The sequence below is a fragment of the Notolepis coatsorum genome, assembly GCF_963971535.1.
Source record: "Notolepis coatsorum genome assembly, chromosome: 11".
Classification (NCBI taxonomy): Eukaryota; Metazoa; Chordata; class Actinopteri; order Aulopiformes; family Paralepididae; genus Notolepis; species Notolepis coatsorum.
The window spans coordinates 69,366,307-69,384,637 of record NC_140175.1 but is presented as its reverse complement, the minus strand read 5'-3'; the positions used below and the strand labels follow the sequence as shown (position 1 = coordinate 69,384,637).

The following is an 18,331-nucleotide window of genomic DNA, read 5'->3' as shown; positions in this document are numbered from 1 at the left end:
TGATCTCTGCCAACGACGAGAGGGCCTACCTGGAAGAGGTCAAGGTCCTGGCGGGATGGTGCCAGGAAAACAGCCTCTCCCTGAACGTCAGCAAAACAAAGGAGATGATAGTGGACTTCAGGAGGTCGGGGGTCAAGGACTACAGCCCCCTCAGCATCGACGGGGCACCGGTTGAGAGAGTCAACAGCTTCAAGTACCTCGGAGCCTACATATCCGAGGACTTGACATGGACCACACACATTAACAGTGTGGTGAAGAAGGCACGACAACGCCTCTACTTCCTCAGGCGCCTAAGGAAGTTCCAAGTCAGCCAGAAGATCCTTAAGAACTTCTACTCATGTACAATAGAGAGCATCTTGACCGGCAACATCACCTCCTGGTTTGGGAATAGCACTGCAAAAGACCAAAGCAGACTACAAAGAGTGACACGTTCAGCCGAACGCACAATTGGAGGGGGGCTCCCCACCCTCCAGAACATTTACTACAAGCGTTGCAAGGGCAAGGCTAAGAGAATCATTAAAGACTCCAGTCACCCGAACAACTGCCTCTTCGAACTGCTGCGGTCAGGCAAGCGATACAGGAGTCTCAAGGCGAGCACAGAAAGACTCAGAAGTAGCTTCTATCCCCAGGCCATCAGGCTGCTAAACGAACAATGAATGAACACTACACAACAACAACCACCAAACGCACATAGCACACACATCCACACGCACACACTCACTTTAAACAAACACACTGTAGCACCCACTCCACACACTTTATAGCACACACCCACTTTAAACAAACACACTGTAGCACCCACTCCCCACACTTTATATTTATGGATGAAGGATTGCACTACAACTCGTACACCTTACTGTAAATTGTACCTAAAATTGTACCTCATCCCATTTCTGCTTTGCACTAGATAGTACTGTACATTAGTACACTGCATAGTATTGTGTATTGTATATTATATGGTAACTCAGAACATTGTACATATGTCTATACCGAACACTGTGACCTCATTTTCTTCTTCTAAATTCATGCTATATTATGTTATTATGTTATTTGATACTATCTTGTCTAGCACAGTCTCTGGAGCGTAACAGTAAGAAGCATTTTGTATGAAAGTATTCTGTACTTCTGTATGACAACTATTAAAGAACTTGAACTTGAACTTGATAATGACACGTACAGTAGCATACATTCCACCCAAATCTATTTGAAATAGATACAAAACGAAACAAAACAAAACTTGGAATTGGCTCTCAGTCTCAATTGAAATTGGGTAGCAAGTCAATGCTTCTCATCAGCTGTGCCAACTCAGCTCCTACTGGGACGCATGGGTACTTAAAACGAACGCACACAATCATTCCTCACGCTTCACATGATGGTCCGATCTCCCGTACGGACTCTGGCCAATAGGAGAGTAGAAAACATCCGTTGCGGATCTAATTTAACCCCTGATTGGCCAGAAAAATAGGAGGCGGGTACTCTTGCCCCGTTCATTCTGTACGGCGGAGAGATGAGCCACGAATCTCATCATTTGTAATAGAAATACCCCGGTAAGTGCTTTTATGTTTACTGTGGCGGGTTTTTAACGTGTTTAATCGGTTACTATTATTATGAATACATCTTATTGGTTAGGCTACTTAGTCATATAAGTGCTCTTATAGACTGGTAGTTACTTACTTACTTTTATAGGCTTCATTCATTTTGATAGGCTATCTGTAAAGAAATCTGATATGGAGTCTGTTGAATGAGCTATTGACACGAGTCCACAGGAGGATACTGTATGACATTGTGCCAGCCAGTTGTTTGGGGGGGGGGGGTACTGCTTTCCCTGTTATACTGATAATAAGTATCCTAGTAGTAGTAGTAGGCTAGTAGTAGTAGTAGTAGGCTAGTAGTAGTAGTAGGCTAGTAGTAGTAGTAGTAGTAGTAGTAGTAGTAGTAGTAGTAGTAGTAGTAGTAGTAGTAGTAGTAGTAGTAGTAGTAGGCTAGTAGTACTGTAGTAGTAGTAGTAGGCTAGTAGTAGTAGTAGTAGTAGTAGTAGTAGTAGTAGTAGTAGTAGTAGTAGTAGGCTAGTAGTAGTAGTAGTAGTAGTAGTAGTAGTAGTAGTAGTAGTAGTAGTAGTAGGCTAGTAGTAGTAGTAGGCTAGTAGTAAATGGTAAATGGCTGCATTTATATAGCGCTTTTATCCAAAGCGCTTTACAATTTGTTCCTCACATTTTACCCATTCACTCACACATTCACACGCCGACGACAGAGGCAATCATGAAAGGTGCCAACCTGCTCATCAGGAGTTTAGGGTTAAGTGTCTTGCTCAAGGACACTTCGACACGCTGCCCGGGAGGAGGAGCAGGAATCGAACCGGGAACCTACGGACTACCAGACGACTGTGCTGTCGCCCCTTGTAGTAGTAGTACTAGTAGCCTACTGATAATAGCAGGTGTACTGTACTAATAATAGTATTATTTCAGCGTGATGATTTAGGTATGGAGGACCCTGGTGTGTGAAGTATGATTACGACAGTTTCCTTGGAACTCTGTTGCTATAGGTAACGGTTTGGACCCAAATGTATTTCCTGTCAACTATTGCATTAGGAAACACGGCAACAGGAAATACACTTTGGTCCTTTTAGGACATTATTGTTGTCACTTTGAAAGCGTCCCTATATTCATTATCATGATGTGGCCGTATAGTTCCAGGCTAAAGCATGGGAGGCTTGGAGGACCACAGCACCCTGACCGTCTCACTGGAGAAGACGCTCCTCTCGTACCACAGCCTGGATGCTACTGAATGGAGGGTGGCCAAGAAGAGTGTGAGTACACAGGGGGCTCTCTGTGTGGAGTTTGCATGTTCTCCCCCCGTGTTCGCATGGGTTTCCTCTCTCACACCATGGAAAATATGCATGCTAGCTATACTCTCTTGAGCAAGGCACTGGCAAATAAAGACATTCTATTTCTAATTCCTTATACTGTATTGTAAATGTAAATTATGCTTCCCTTGATTCCCTGTGTGTGTGTGTGTGTGTGTGTGTGTGTGTGTGTGTGTGTGTGTGTGTGTGTGTGTGTGTGCGCATGCTCTTTTCTGTTTCAGAAAGATGTGACAGTGTGGAGAAAACCATCAGAAGAATTCCATGGCTTTCTGTAAGTGTCTGATTTTCGCTCTGATTTAGACACATGGTGAAATGAGAGGGGTGGAGCCATTGCTTTTGTTGGCACTAATAATCCATAACACCTCCATCTCCTATATAGATTCAGGAATGAAGGGAAAGAAAAGCAACACGTTTACTTTGAATTTTCCCAATATTTTCAGATCCGAGTTTGATTCTGTGAAAGTGGCAACACACTTGAATGAATGAATGAATGAATGAATGAATGAATGAATGAATGAATGAATGAATGAATGAATGAAAACTTTATTTAACAGATTGCAGAATGGGTACAATACAGTACGGCTCAATACATACAATTGTTAAGGGGATGCAGACCTGAGAAAGACGTTTGTCTTGTTTCCATCAGGGTTCCCCATTTTCAATTCATATAGACATTTATGACATACACAACATACATGACATTTATGGCATAGGGACATATAGGTATTTGGTACTGATACATTTGTGACATAAGCGGTATTCAAATATACAGTACTGTTACCCCTAGATCCTGACAGAGTATATACATATGATGGGGAGGGGACTGTACATTAGGAGGGGGTGGGTGGGTGGGAGGGAAATATACATACGGCGGGGAGGGAATATATACATGCGGTGGGGAGGAGACTGTCTATTAGGAGGTGGTGGGGGTTTTGGGCATTTACGGTGGCCAGTTTCGAATTGCAGCCTCCCGTAGGTGCTCTTTAAGAGCGCTTTTGAATGTGGGCAGGGATTCACATTCCTTTACAGCTTTGGGTAGGGCGTTCCACATTGTTGTGGCATAATTGCGAAACGTGTTTAGTCCCTTGTTTGAGCCGAATCTGGGTTTAACATGATTTGTTGAGCTTCCTCTGGTGTAGTGGTTGTGGTATTCACTGACCTTTGGGAAGTATTTTGACATGTACATGGGCACCCCGGTCGTATAGTGTATCTTGTAGACCAGGCCCATTGCAAGTTGCTGTACTCTGTCGTCTACTCTAAGCCATCCTAGGTTGTCAAAGTGGGCAGGGGTGAGGTGGGTTCTGGGGTTCAGGTCAAGTAGTAGTCTGACCAGTTTGTTTTGTGATGTTTGTAATTTTGTTTTAAGCGCCTTTGAGGTGCTTTGGTACCATGAGGTGCACGCATAGTCATAGTACCCTTGAATGAGTGCTCCTGCCAGAGTCTTCAGGGTATTCTTGTTTACCAGAGAGGAGATCCGGTACAAGAATCTAGTTCGTTGGTTGACTTTTTTGTCATGTGTCGAGTCGGCTGTGATTTTGGAGACTGGGAAAATACAGTTTTCTTACCTTGTATACAGTGACGTGAATATTTAGGAAAATAGCTTTAGGATCACTTGAACTTCTGTAAAGAAAGACTTCGCTGTGGAAGAGAAATAAACCATTTGGATATCTTTGTTTTACACTGGAGCGGCTGTGGACATTATTTTTCTTTATCAACGAACGTACTACTCACGAGTAAGCAACTTTAACCAGTAGAGTGGAACGTCGGCCCTCATACCTCCCCTGGCCACTTTTGTCAAAATGTATGACCTTGATAATGAATACTTTTTTAGACTACACGCCTATTCACCTCTCATTCACTTCACCAAGTTTGATGTAATGTGAGGTATGGATGTGGAGGTGCCCGTTCACTTCAATGTTAAAACTTAGCTATAAAAATACCAACGGAGGAGATAAAACTGGGAACGAGGTTAGTAATGGGTAACAGTGGCATTACCTGGGGGAGCAGGAATTGTTCCAAAAATAAAATTCCTCAACATTTCCGTTCAAATAAAAATGTATTGGAGAGGGGAGAGAGAGTGATAGAGGATTATTAGGTAAAGTTTCAGGCAGCTCAGCAGGAAACAAAACAAGAAATGTGGCACGTGCACAGTGCACACATAATCACAGCGGTTTTGAATGTGGGCAGGGATTCACATTCCTTTACAGCTTTGGGTAGGGCGTTCCACATTGTTGTGGCATAATTGCGAAACGTGTTTAGTCCCTTGTTTGAGCCGAATCTGGGTTTAACATGATTTGTTGAGCTTCCTCTGGTGTAGTGGTTGTGGTATTCACTGACCTTTGGGAAGTATTTTGACATGTACATGGGCACCCCGGTCGTATAGTGTATCTTGTAGACCAGGCCCATTGCAAGTTGCTGTACTCTGTCGTCTACTCTAAGCCATCCTAGGTTGTCAAAGTGGGCAGGGGTGAGGTGGGTTCTGGGGTTCAGGTCAAGTAGTAGTCTGACCAGTTTGTTTTGTGATGTTTGTAATTTTGTTTTAAGCGCCTTTGAGGTGCTTTGGTACCATGAGGTGCACGCATAGTCATAGTACCCTTGAATGAGTGCTCCTGCCAGAGTCTTCAGGGTATTCTTGTTTACCAGAGAGGAGATCCGGTACAAGAATCTAGTTCGTTGGTTGACTTTTTTTATTACATTGGATGCCATTTTGTCACAGGAAAGATTTGCCTCTAGGATGGAACCCAGGTAGGTAATTTCGTCTTTCCTTGTGACAATATTGTCACCCACTGTAACTGAGAAGCCGTCGGTCTTGCTGAGTTTGTTATTTGAACCGAAGAGAATGGACTCTGTTTTGCCCATGTGTAATGATAGTTTGTTATCAGCGAGCCATATGCAGATTTTGCCTAGTTCCGTGCTGAGGGTTTTTTCAACCTGCAACTTGTTCTTGTCAGAGACCAGCAGGGCTGAGTCGTCCACAAACAGGAACAAGTTGCAGTCACAGGCTGACGACATGTCATTTGCATAAATTAGGAAGAGTAGCGGTCCTAGTATGCTTCCTTAACAATTAACAATGATCATAGATTTTAAAAGCATCGCATTCCCACCTCAGAGTCCATGACCGCATAAAGCTTTCTTCTCATTTGTCATCCTCACGATGAAGTGAAGGCTAACTTCCCTGTCACTCTGCATTTTGGCCATTATCATTCGTTAAATGTCAGTGTTTGTGCACATATACTATATTTGGGTCACTCGTGGGCCTACTAACACACAAACAAACCTGCCTAGGTCAGAAAACATGTGATTTAACAAGCCATTTAGATTAGCCTGTCCACCTTTAAGTTTGAACAAGTGACCCTCTGTTGATATACAGTACTATATGAATTAGAAAATAATATTGCTGTACAGGTAATAGTGTGTTTCAGTACAGCGTTTCCCCTCAGACATTTCATCTTGATGGACTCAAAGAGCCTCTGAAACAGCATTTAGACCATGTGACACTTAGGACTCCTTATATAAAATTAATACTAATGAAGTTGTTTACAAACAGAATTTAGACCATGTGACACTAGGACTCCCTATGAAACAAGTCAAGTCAAGTGTTGCTTTATTGATCCCCTAGGGGAGATCCAGGCGTCATGGCAGCGTGGGGGAGGGGAGGTACGAAAAGGAGAAATAGGGTACAATAGGGAAAGGAATGGGAGCTGCTAGGACAGGTTGCCACCTGCTGCGGCTCCACGTTCCAAGTAGAAACCAATACTAATGAAGTTCTTTCAAACAGCATTTAGACCACGTGACACTATAAATCCCTATATGAAACCAATACTAATAATGTTCTGTAAAACAGTAATTAGAGCATGTGACATCATGACACTGAAATTTAAACTGAAACCAATTGTACTGTAATTATTTTTGGAAGGGTGACACTTGGGCACCCTGACAGGGAGGAACACTATAGGCATGTCGGGGCTGGTTTAGGATATTACACCCTGACAGGGAGGAACACTATAGGCATGTCGGGGCTGGTTTAGGATATTACACCCTGACAGGGAGGAACACTATAGGCCTGTTGTTGGGGTTTGTTTAGGATATTACACAGATATCACATCATATTGTATAATATAATAATAATACTGCTATACCACATAATATTTAACTATCTACTCTACTGCATGCTGCTATGTGATGTCATGTGTAACTGGTCATACGATTCTTGCTGTGACCCTTGAATTTAAGGCTCTGTACCAAATGCATGTTAGGAATTTGTGAGGCGTGCACTGTATGTGTGTGCATGTGAATGCATCCATGTGTGTGTGTGTGTGTGTGTGCAGTCATTAAATATAGACAACAACGTTGCATATCATTATTTGTGATATAAAAACAACATGATACAACAGGAAAGATTGTGGCCCAGCCCTGTTTGGTAACAGACAGTTACCATGTGTGTTCAGTTATAAAGCAGAGGGTCTGGTGGAAGACAGCCCTCAGAGAGTCGTAGACTACATCAGACCAGGACCATGCAGACTGGACTGGGACAGTCTAATGACCTCCATGGACATCGTCAGAAATATCGACCAGGTAACTCCAATTTATCTGTGTGCATGTGTGTGTCTGTGTGTTAGAAATTATAATAATCAAAATTGTAAAATATTTCCTAAAACGTAGTTTATTAGGCGCTTCACACAAAACAGATTAACGATTAAAAAGTAGGTTAAATTAAGAAACAGATCACGATACAAGTCAAGTCATGGCTGGCACCTCAGGAAATGTAAGATATAGTCAGAGCCAAGTGATGAAACACTTAATTATACGTTATCCAGTTTAATTTATTAGGAGTAGTTCATAAATAATGATTTGCAGAGTGAAACGCTTAAAGCTATGGTGCAGAACATTTGTCTCCAACTACAGGCAGTGAGAGTCATTACGCAAAACTGTCGTCCTCGCCATCGCATGCTTTCTTTTTTTTACTGGAGTGGCCACTCCAGAAACTTTCTCTGACACTTCTTAGGTTTTTCCTCCATTTTCACTCCGTTGCTATTGTTGTGCTTCTTGTTGTCCTGGGCTTCTGGCAAAATAAATTTGCGACTGATTAGATTAGATTAGATTAGATTCAAATGTATTGTCATTATACTCAGATATATGCATACAGATGCATACAGAGTTATAGTATTAATATGAACAGTGATACTAGTAAGTCATATTGTAGAACATGACATCTTAGCGTGACATCTTATTTCGTAGTTTCAATACGGGTACAAGGCCACCCAAAAAAGCGGCATGGGACGAGATGACAGGTGAGGTTAACGTGGTGTCAGGAGACGAATGCACAGTGGCTGAAGTGAAAAAGAAATGGGCTCATGTGAAATCAGAGTCCAAAAAAAGAATCGCAAAATACAGGAGAGAGATGCTGATGATGCAAGGTGGACAGTACCTGGACGTGTGGTGGCACAGGGTTTGAGCGTCTGGTCCGGCTCCTCAGTGCACAATCAGCGATATCTTCCAGTAGCAGTAGATATGCCATATTGCGTGTGTGTGTGCGTGTGCGTGTGAGTGTGAGTGTGTGTGTGTGTGTGTGTGTGTGTGTGTGTGTGTGTGTGTGTGTGTGTGTGTGTGTGTGTGTGTGTGTGTGTGTGTGTGTGTGTTTTGAACGCAGCTGCCCAGGAGCGCTCCGTATGCATCCTCACCACGCCGCCTGTTGCATCGTTGTTAATTGGCTATAGATTTATATGGAAGTCGTTAAACAAATCCTTTGTGTCTGTTGTATTTTGTGTGGGTTCAACTCGTGAACAGTAAGATGGAATGTTTCTCCACTGGCTCTTACAGCAATGTAAGAAATAAATAAAACCAACAATAAATAATAACAATAGAGAACAAGACGGTATATATGGAATATTAATACAGTCTATTCCACTATAGCTATATCCATGTGCTTGGGTTTAGTTTTTATTTATTTATTTATTTATTCGCTGTCATTTGTAGTGTTTGTGTAGTGTTTTTATTTATTTTCGGACATCACAATGCCTCGTTGAGTCATGACTATAAATATAAAACGTAATTGTTAATGATACAAATATTGTTGTATTTATTATTATTATAATTATTTATTTCCGAGGATGTCTGTAGAATCGACGTGAACGCAATCGCCAATGATTTCTCCCAAATGAAGCCCCTAAGAACACGGGCGCACACCAGTCTGTCCTACTTACCACTGCCTTTCCGCACTCGTAAATCCTGCTCTTATAGCTACGAGCGAATCCTGGAAAAGGAACCATTCGAGAATGCCAAAATTGGCCCGAAAAGCTCGTAAGTGGAGTTACGATGAAATTTGCTCTTAACCTTTCTTGTAAGTCTGTTCGAGAATGAGGACTAATGTCAGTATGGGAGTCCAGGGGGGCCTGGGTGGCAAACACACTCTCTGTGTGTTGAAACCGGTGCTGCAGCTCAGAGTGCCCCCTCAGGCCATATTTTGACTGTTCTAACTGAGGGCTTTACACATTTAATGTGTGGGGTGTACTTGGGTAGAAGGAACAAAGGACTTAAAACAAGTAGGTATATTAGAACTAATTTACAAAAACTGGAGAGACACGGGCGGCTGGGTGGCGCAGCGGTCTAAGCGCTCGTCACCAACGCGTGAGACACCGGTATCAAATCCGGCTGTCAGCGTTGCCTCCGGCTTGGGCCGGCCATCATACTGACTCAATTGGCAAAGTCAGCGGGAGGGAAGTCGATGGGTGGTAATCTGGTCGTTGTAAACAGCGACTCCTACAGGTCGGTCAGGGCGCCTGCACAGCAAGGACAGGAGATGGCGAGGGTAGTGTGAGCCTCCCACACGTTACACCTCGCCAATGAGAGTCCGTGCTGGCAGGTGAAAAGATGTGGCTGGCTGACTCCGCATGTATCGGAGGGGACATGCGATAGATTCTTCAACCCTCCCTACGACCGACCAGTGGGGGGAACATGCGAGCAATGATCAAGACAGGGGAGGGGGGAATTGGCACGACTAAATTGGGATGGGAGAAAAAATACAGAAAAAGAAGGAGAAAAAGTGGATACAAAAAGAAAAACTCGAGAGACACGTTGTGAATGCACCGACATCTTGGGTGATGTAACTACACTGTAGGTTACGTTTCTAGGCCCTGCAGAAAACCAATAAGCTGTTCATACTCATATCACTACAGAAATATGTAAGTCCTTTACATTATTTTACTACTGATGACATAACGAGGGGTGTCCCATTTCCTAGGTAAATATTTCAACCCTTTCTCCTTGTAGCTCCGTTCTGAAGTGCCACTACCCAGTAGAGGGCACTCTACAACTAGGGTAGAGCCAAGGGAAGGGAATTGGGATTGGGCCTTATAATCCGCGTGAACCTGTGTGGCAAGGGCTTAAATGTAAAGGTTCTGCACTGCAGCATTAATTATGTCATCCAATTTCATCTGTCTGTCATTATACAATATCATATATTATAATAAGTCATATATTGTAATAAAATGCCTTTTCAATAGTGGTTTCCAATAGAGTAGATTAGTCCTTGTCTCTGCAATTATCTCTCTCTCAATCAATCACTCACTCACGCTCCCTCTCTCTCTCTCTCTCTCTCTCTCTCTCTCTCTCTCTCTCTCTCTCTCTCTCTCTCTCTCTCTCTCTCTCTCTCTCTCTCCAGAGTTGTTGTGTGATGCGTTATACAACAGCAGGACAGTTGTGGAACATTATCGCTGCCAGGGAGTTCATTGATTTCTCCTTCACCACCAACTACCAGGATGGACTGCTATCCTGCGGTCAGTGGCCACAACGTAACAGCTGTTCAGTTTAGTATTGTTTACAGATCTTAGTTGAGCTGACCTGAGTTGAGTTGAGTTGAGTTGAGTTGAGTTGAGTTGAGTTAGGGGCAATAGTGGCTCAGGAGCTGTCGTCTGGAAATCTGAAGGTTCCCGGTTCGATACTTTGATAGCAGGTTGGCACCTTACATGGTTGCCTCTGCCATCAGGAGTGAATGGGTGAATGTGAGGCATAAGTTGTAAAGTACTATATAAATGCAGTCCATGTGGCATTGAAAATGAACTAATACAACCAATGTCATTATATGTCTTCATAAAGATAAACCACACATATATATATATACATAAATCTATACATTAGAACTAGCCCCGGTAACATCTCTGGGTGCGTTTGTTTCTATTCCCAGGTATGAGCGTGGACTATGAAGAGCAGCAGCCTGGGTCTGTGCGGGGCTTCAACCACCCATGCGGCTGGTTCTGTGTGCCCGTTGAAGCAGACAGCGGGAGCCTGCTGACCGGTTATGTTCAGACTGATCTGAGAGGCAGGATTCCTCAGGCTGCTGTGGACACGGCGATGGCCAGTACACTGCTTAACTTCTATACGGATCTGAAGAGAGTACTGAAAGACTGATTGACTGACCGATTATCTAACTGACTGACTGACTGACTGACTTGGGGCTCGGCTACAAGGATCCGTTGTGTCTCTCCGTCTATGTTAATTATATATATTTTTTTTATCAATTTTTTCTCCCTATTTTCTATTTTTCTCCCATCCCAATTTTTGTAGTATCCAATTCTTCCCTCCCCTGTCTTGAACGTTGCTAGACTATGCCTCCCACTGGTCGGCTGTAGTGAGGACAGAAGCCTTGCATCACGTGTCCCCTCCGGTACACGAGGAGGCAGCCTGTCGCATCTTTTCACAGCAGCAGCTCAAACTCTCAGTGGCGAGGAGTAACGCGTGGGAGGCTCACGCTGCCCCCGCTACTTCCTGCTTCCGCCGCACCGGCGTCACCAAACCGACCTGTAGGAGTCGCTGTCCACAACGTCCAATCCCCACCCACCGGCTTTCCCACCCTCTAACACTTGCCAATTGTGTTAGTATGAACGACCGGCCAGCCGGTAGCAACGCCGAGAGCTGGGCTCGAACCCAGCATCTCCTGTGTTAGTGGCGAGCGCCTTGCCCACTGCGCCAATCAGCCGCCCTTATGTTAATTATTTTTCAAGAGTATCTGTTTGTTGGACAGGGCTGATGATGTCCGCCAGATTTGTGTCCATTTTGACGGACAGAAAGGTTTGGAGAGGATGAAACTTTGGAACTGATGGAAATGTCACCGTCTGTCAGCAAAGCTGTTATTTCTGCAGACACATATACATTCTGGCCCAATTTAAAAACAAACCAGTGGACAGTAATACCTTCTGTCTGTTTTACCTCCGTTTTGTGATGGATCAATGTAGCCAGGCCCTAACTGGCTATCTGACTGACTGGCTGGTTGGGTTTCTGACTGACTGTCCGGTTGGTTGACTACCTGACTGGCTGGCTGTGCAGCATCATCTATGGCCAGTGTTCAGTTAAACCTCCGCTCAGACTTTGAGGGTGTTAAAAGACACCTGACTGTCTTAGACACCTGGATGACTTAATCCTTGACCAAGTTCACGCACCTCTTTATTGTCCAATGAAAGGGATGGGTATATTGTACTATGGCCCAATCAAAATTCCTTCCCTTGGCCCTACCCCTCATTTTGGAGTCCCCTCAACTGGGTAGTGGCCCTTCAAAACAAAGCTACAAGGGTTTGGAGTTGAAATCTTTACCTTGGATTTGGGACACCCCTCGTTTTGTCATCAGTAGTAAAATAATGTACTGATGACTTACGTACTATATTATGTACTTTATGTATGCTTATTGTATGTATCAAACAGCACTTTATTTACAGCGTATTTTGAGAATAGGTTAATTGTGTGCCTACAATAGTAGTCAGTCAAAATGTAGTGGAACTGGAATCTTTGGAACGATGTGCGTCTGGAGAGAAGATTCTGCGTTTTTCTTCAATATCTCCGCCACACATGCGAGTTACAAATCACCACCGGTTCTCTATAACTGGGTGGGTCTCTATAACAGGGACTGGTGTTCAATGACCCCAGCTGCGGAGAAAACAAACCCGCAATGAGGAACATTACTGCTTGGTGTGTCTGGTTGAGCAGTTTCGCCATATCTGATCATTAAACTGACATAACCATCGTGTTTGCCGTCAAAAGATACTTTAAACCATTAATTCTTTCTTGATTTGGAGGAGTGGTAGTTGTAATCATCTTTGGGACGGTGTGAGAAAGCAACATGTGATTCCCTCAAAGGCAAACGACACCTAAGTCCTGTCCTTTACGTTCACCCGTCTACCCCTCCATTTGGAGTCAGCATCTGAAAACACTCCGTTTGGAGGGCTAGTCGGAGGGCTAGATAACTACTTCCCCATGATCCACAAAAGAATCGGGACAAACTACACTACACAGCCACGCGCAAAACAGAGGGGTAGGGCCAAGGAGGGGTATTGGGATCGACCCTATGTAAACCTACCTAACACTACACTCCAATACAGTACAGGTACAAATCAAATGCTCAACCTTCTGACTTGCTGACTTGTCTGACTGGTTAATGGGCTGCTTGACTGACTAATTGGTTGACTGACTGACTGACCCACTATGGTGCACTCCCACAGAATAATAAACACTACCTCCAATATTGTTGAACCATAGCTGCACAATGCAGTATAACACACACAGCCTTGTTGGTATAGTACTGTCATTCATGTGACGATGTAATTGCATTTTTTTCACAAGAGGCATTTTTTTTCTTTATTATTTTAAATGGGAATTCCACTGCGAAGCAAGATCAAACTCTTTTACCAGCTCTCTATGTGGCCAAAGCCATCTCTGCTCAGAAACACCGGCGGCAGAAGGTGCTAATTCGGTGGAGCCAGACGTCATAATGACACTTAGCTCTACCCACCAGCAACTTTGAAGAGTGATTTCAATTTCCGCATCCTCTCTCTCGATCAGCTTCCCACTCTCTCTCACCGGGTAATGGAGGACCCAGAAGTAAACGCTCACCCCCTCCACTCCTTATGTGTGTTTGGTAGGAGCAGCAACCTTTGCCGTTGTCTGACGCCCTTTTTCACCATGTAGTCTTTTGTAAAGCCGGAAGCCTTTAGCATGCGCAGTAGTTTAGTAGTTTGTTGTAGGGTGGAATTCCCCTTTAAGGAATATGTGGGCAAAGTTTGGAGGCAAAGGGGCAATGTTGCCTTGAGCAGGGATACAAATTGGCAATGGGACAAAATCAGTGTTGTGAATAACGTGGTGTGTTAAGAGGATCATAAAGGTGATAATACTGTTGGGTGATAACTGTCAGTAACATTTCTCATCTGCATTGCCTCAGAATGTTGCCTGTGCCTTGAGAGGCATATTTATTATTATTATTATTATTATTTCTTTTAAATGTTAATGTATGTTATCTTATAAGGGACTGAGTGGAAAGTACAAGGCAAAGTACAGCAGCATGTGCAATGTAGGTCGACAATGATGTTTTATCTTTTAATAGCTTTGATTTCATCACTTTTTTTGTTCTTCTTTTGAATGAATTTCACATTGTGAAGTGAAATGTATGAACAGTGTACAGCAGAGTGGAGTAGGGTAAAACTGCAGTGCCGCAGCCCCATACATAGGAGGGGCCTGTACTGTGCGTTGGGGGCCTGTACTGTGCGGTGCACTACTGCGCGTGCGAGAAACAAAGTAACATATAATATAGGACACTAGAAACATAAAGTAACATACAGAACATAAAGTAACATACGGAAAATAGGACCTAATGTCCAAAATATTTTTGTCTTAAACTGAATATCAATTGGATTAGGAGTAACCAAATAAAGCATTCAATGCAACCAATTGTCTATAGACTAGAATTTTTATCTTAAACTGAATATCAATTGAATTACCAGCTCTGACTGTTACTCTAAGCTTAACCTCTTCTGGATGAGGGCCTAAACTTAACCCTTAGACTAGATTAGAATTACTTTACTTTGTTTCTGTTATGGTTTGTAACCGACCCCAATCGCACAACACAAGACAGGTATGATGGTTTGCCAAGAAAACAGATATTTATTGAACAACAGGGAAACACAGGGAAAAAGGACACTGTCCCTTTAAGGGAGAATCACAAAATACTGGAAATAACAAGAGGGGAAGGTACAGTGCCTTTAAGGGGCGAGCTGGAAAAGGGGAACACTAAGGAAAGGTAAGGGAACGCCTAAGGGAAGGTTAAGGGAACGCCTTGGGAAAGGGGAACTAGAGACTAGGTAAACCAGGGACAAGGAGAACAAGGGAGAGAGGACTGGGGACTAGGAGAGCTAGGGATAGAGGACTAGGGACTAGGAGAACTAGGGATAGAGGACTAGGGACTTGGAGAACTAGGGATAGAGGACTAGGGACTAGGAACTAGCTGGAACTAGAAGGGGAGAACTTGGGACCAGGAACTAGGTGGAACTAGAAAGGGAAGAACTAGGGAACAGGAACTAGGTGGAACTAGAAGGGGAGAACTTGGGACCAGGAACTAGGTGGAACTAGAAAGGGGAGAACTAGGGAACAGGAACTAGGTGGAACTAGAAAGGGGACTGAGGCCCGCGGAGGCGGGCTGGGGAACAGGGAGGAACTGGGAGGACTGGTGGAAATCATCTGGGCCGCTCTGCAGGACAGAGGAGATAGTTAATGCACAAAAGGGAAAAAACAGAGCAGGTGCAGAACAGTCCAAATAACAAAGTGAACAAAGTAATAATATCTTCGTGTGACAAACACACAGGGGGAGATGTAAAGTCCAAAAATACTATTCTAAGTGAGAACCAAAAACAGAGGCAATACGCTGGGAGATGAAATGTCCAAACAAACTAACAGAGGCAATACGCTGGGAGATGAAATGTCCAAACAAACTAACAGAGGCAATACGCTGGGAGAGTGACATCACAATCAAAACTCACCCAGGCGTATGCGTAAAGGTACAGGAACAGCAGCGGGAACGGGGGCAAGGACACTACGCTGGGTGAGTGACATCACAATCAAAACTCACCCAGGCGTGTGCGTAATGGTACGGGGACAGCAACGGGAACGGGGGCAAGGACACTACGCTGGGTGAGTGACATCACAATCAAAACTCACCCAGGCGTGTGCGTAATGGTACGGGGACAGCAACGGGAACGGGGGCAAGGACACTACGCTGGGTGAGTGACATCACAATCAAAACTCACCCAGGCGTGTGCGTAATGGTACGGGGACAGCAACGGGGCGAGGGCATCGCCACCGGGTGGCTGGCTGTCCGAGCCGAGGAACAGAGCGCTGGAACAGCGGCGGTGACGAGGGCATCGTCCACCGGGTAGCCGCTGTCGGAGCCGAGGATCAGAGTGCTGGAACAGTGGCGGTGACGAGGGCATCGTCCACCGGGTAGCCGCTGTCGGAGCCGAGGAACAGAGTGCGCGCCACACCTTGGTGTGCGCGTCGGAACAGGGAGCTGGAACAGTGGCGGTGGCGAGGATGTCGTCCACCGGGTAGCCACTGTCGGAGCGAGGAACAGAGTGCGCGCCACACCTTGGTGTGCGCGTCGGAACAGGGAGCTGGAACAGTGGCGGTGGCGAGGATGTCGTCCACCGGGTAGCCACTGTCGGAGCGAGGAACAGAGTGCGCGCCACACCTTGGTGTGCGCGTCGGAACAGTGGCGGTGGCGAGAGCGTCGTCCACCGGGTAGCCGCTGTCGGAGCCGAGGAACAGAGTGCGCGCCACACCTTGGTGTGCGCGTCGGGACAGTGGCGGTGGCGAGAGCGTCGTCCACCGGGTAGCCGCTGTCGGAGCCGAGGAACAGAGTGCGCGCCACACCTTGGTGTGCGCGTCGGGACAGTGGCGGTGGCGAGAGCGTCGTCCACCGGGTAGCCGCTGTCGGAACCGAGAGACGCCTCGGGGTGCGTCTGCGAGGAGGAGTGTGCCAAGCTCGAAGGTCTGGAAGATGCGCGTCAGTGCGCTGGTACGGAGGAGCGTGCCAAGCTCGAGGGTCCGGGAGATGCGCGTCTGTGCGCTGGAACGGAGGAGCGTGCCAAGCTCGAGGATCCGGGAGATGCGCGTCAGTGCGCTGGAACGGAGGAGCGTGCCAAGCTCGAGGGTCCGGGAGAAGCGCGTCAGTGCGCTGGAACGGAGGAGCGTGCCAAGCTCGAGGGTCCGGGAGATGCGCGTCAGTGCGCTGGAACGGAGGAGCGTGCCAAGCTCGAGGGTCCGGGAGATGCGCGTTGGTCTAGATGTGCGTCAGGACGAACAGCTGCGCTGGGGTCTGCAGTGGAACGCTGAGGTGCCTCCCGTGGAAGTTACAGGGAGCGCAGAACAGTCTCCTCCACAGGCTACGGCGACAGCAGACGAAGGCTGGAGCAAACATCTCAAGGCTGGAGAGGTCCATCTTACAGCATTGGTAGACCAGAGGATCTCCCGAAAAGAGTCTAGATGTTAGGAATATGACTCGGCATGAATACAACACGACCCCACGCCGAAACGAGGGGAAGCGCCCTGGTATTTAAAGCCCACAGGGGGACTAATTAGCCTGCCACCACAGGTGCGAGAGATAATAGAATATCAAACAGGTGTGGCCACTAAGGGTAAGGAACGAGAGGGTGGGGGCTAGAGAGAGTGAGTAGGGAATTCCTAACAGTAGGCTTAAAGAAGACAGAGAATAGGGAATTCCTAACAGTAGGCTTAAAGAAGACAGAGAATAGGGAATTCCTAACAGTAGGCTTAAAGAAGACAGAGAAAAGGTAGTGAGCAGCGGGCAAAACCTCACAGTATCCCCCCCTCCAACGGGAGCCACCCGGCGACCCAAAACAAATACAGACAGAGTGGCAGGGGGCAAAACAAGACAAAAACAAAGGCACTGGCCAAGCCAGTAGGGGAAGCCACCACAAGAGTGGGGCTAGCAAACGAAACAGGGTCGCCGAGGGGTAACTAGGGTAGCAGAGGGGCAACTGGGGGAAACTGGTCTAGAGGAACTGGGTCTAGAGAACTAGTCTAGCGAACTGGGCAAGAGAACTGGTCTAGAGAACTGGTTTAGAGAACTGGTCTAGAGAACTGGTCTAGAGGAACTGGTCTAGAGGAACTGGGTCTAGAGAACTGGTCTAGAGCACTGGTCTAGAGAACTGAGGGGCAAGCAGGGTAGCTAAGGGGTAACCATGGAAGCACCGGGAAAGGGCTAGCAGAGGGAAGGTTAGCTGCCAGGGCACTGATAGCTACAGGGCCTATGCTAGCCGTACTGCTACATCAACATAGAGGCTGCGCAAACTGCCGGAGCCAGGCTAGCAGAGGGAAAGGGTAGCTGCCAGGGCACTGATAGCTACAGGGCCTACGCTAGCTGTACTGCTACATCAACATAGAGGCTGCGCTAGCTGCCGGAGCTAGGCTGGCAGACAGGGCTGGACCAGCAAGAGAGCACAAGCTAGCTGGAAGGACAGTCCTAGCTGTGTGAGAAAAACTGACCTTGCTAGCTGAAAGGGCAGTCCTAGCAGTGGGATAAACTACACAAAAAGGTGGAGGCCATGCAGAGGGACCGGGTTAGCTGCTTGGGCCTGGCTAGCTACAGGGCCTATGCCAGCTGCAAGGCTGCATTAACAAAGAGGCTGTGCTAGC

The 18,331-nt window shown here is 45.9% G+C and overlaps 1 protein-coding gene across 1 annotated transcript; it reads left to right on the top strand.

Annotated features, from left to right (window-relative positions):
- Nucleotides 1–1,493: 1,493 nt before the first annotated feature.
- stard4 (StAR related lipid transfer domain containing 4) lies at nucleotides 1,494–15,695 on the top strand. Its single transcript, XM_084324207.1, has 6 exons — nucleotides 1,494–1,547; nucleotides 2,688–2,806; nucleotides 3,085–3,134; nucleotides 7,312–7,438; nucleotides 10,524–10,638; nucleotides 11,046–15,695. The coding sequence occupies exons 2-6, from the start codon at nucleotides 2,702–2,704 to the stop codon at nucleotides 11,267–11,269; spliced, it is 621 nt and encodes a 206-aa protein (XP_084180333.1). The 5' UTR covers nucleotides 1,494–1,547; nucleotides 2,688–2,701; the 3' UTR covers nucleotides 11,270–15,695.
- The last annotated feature ends 2,636 nt before the right edge of the window (nucleotides 15,696–18,331 follow it).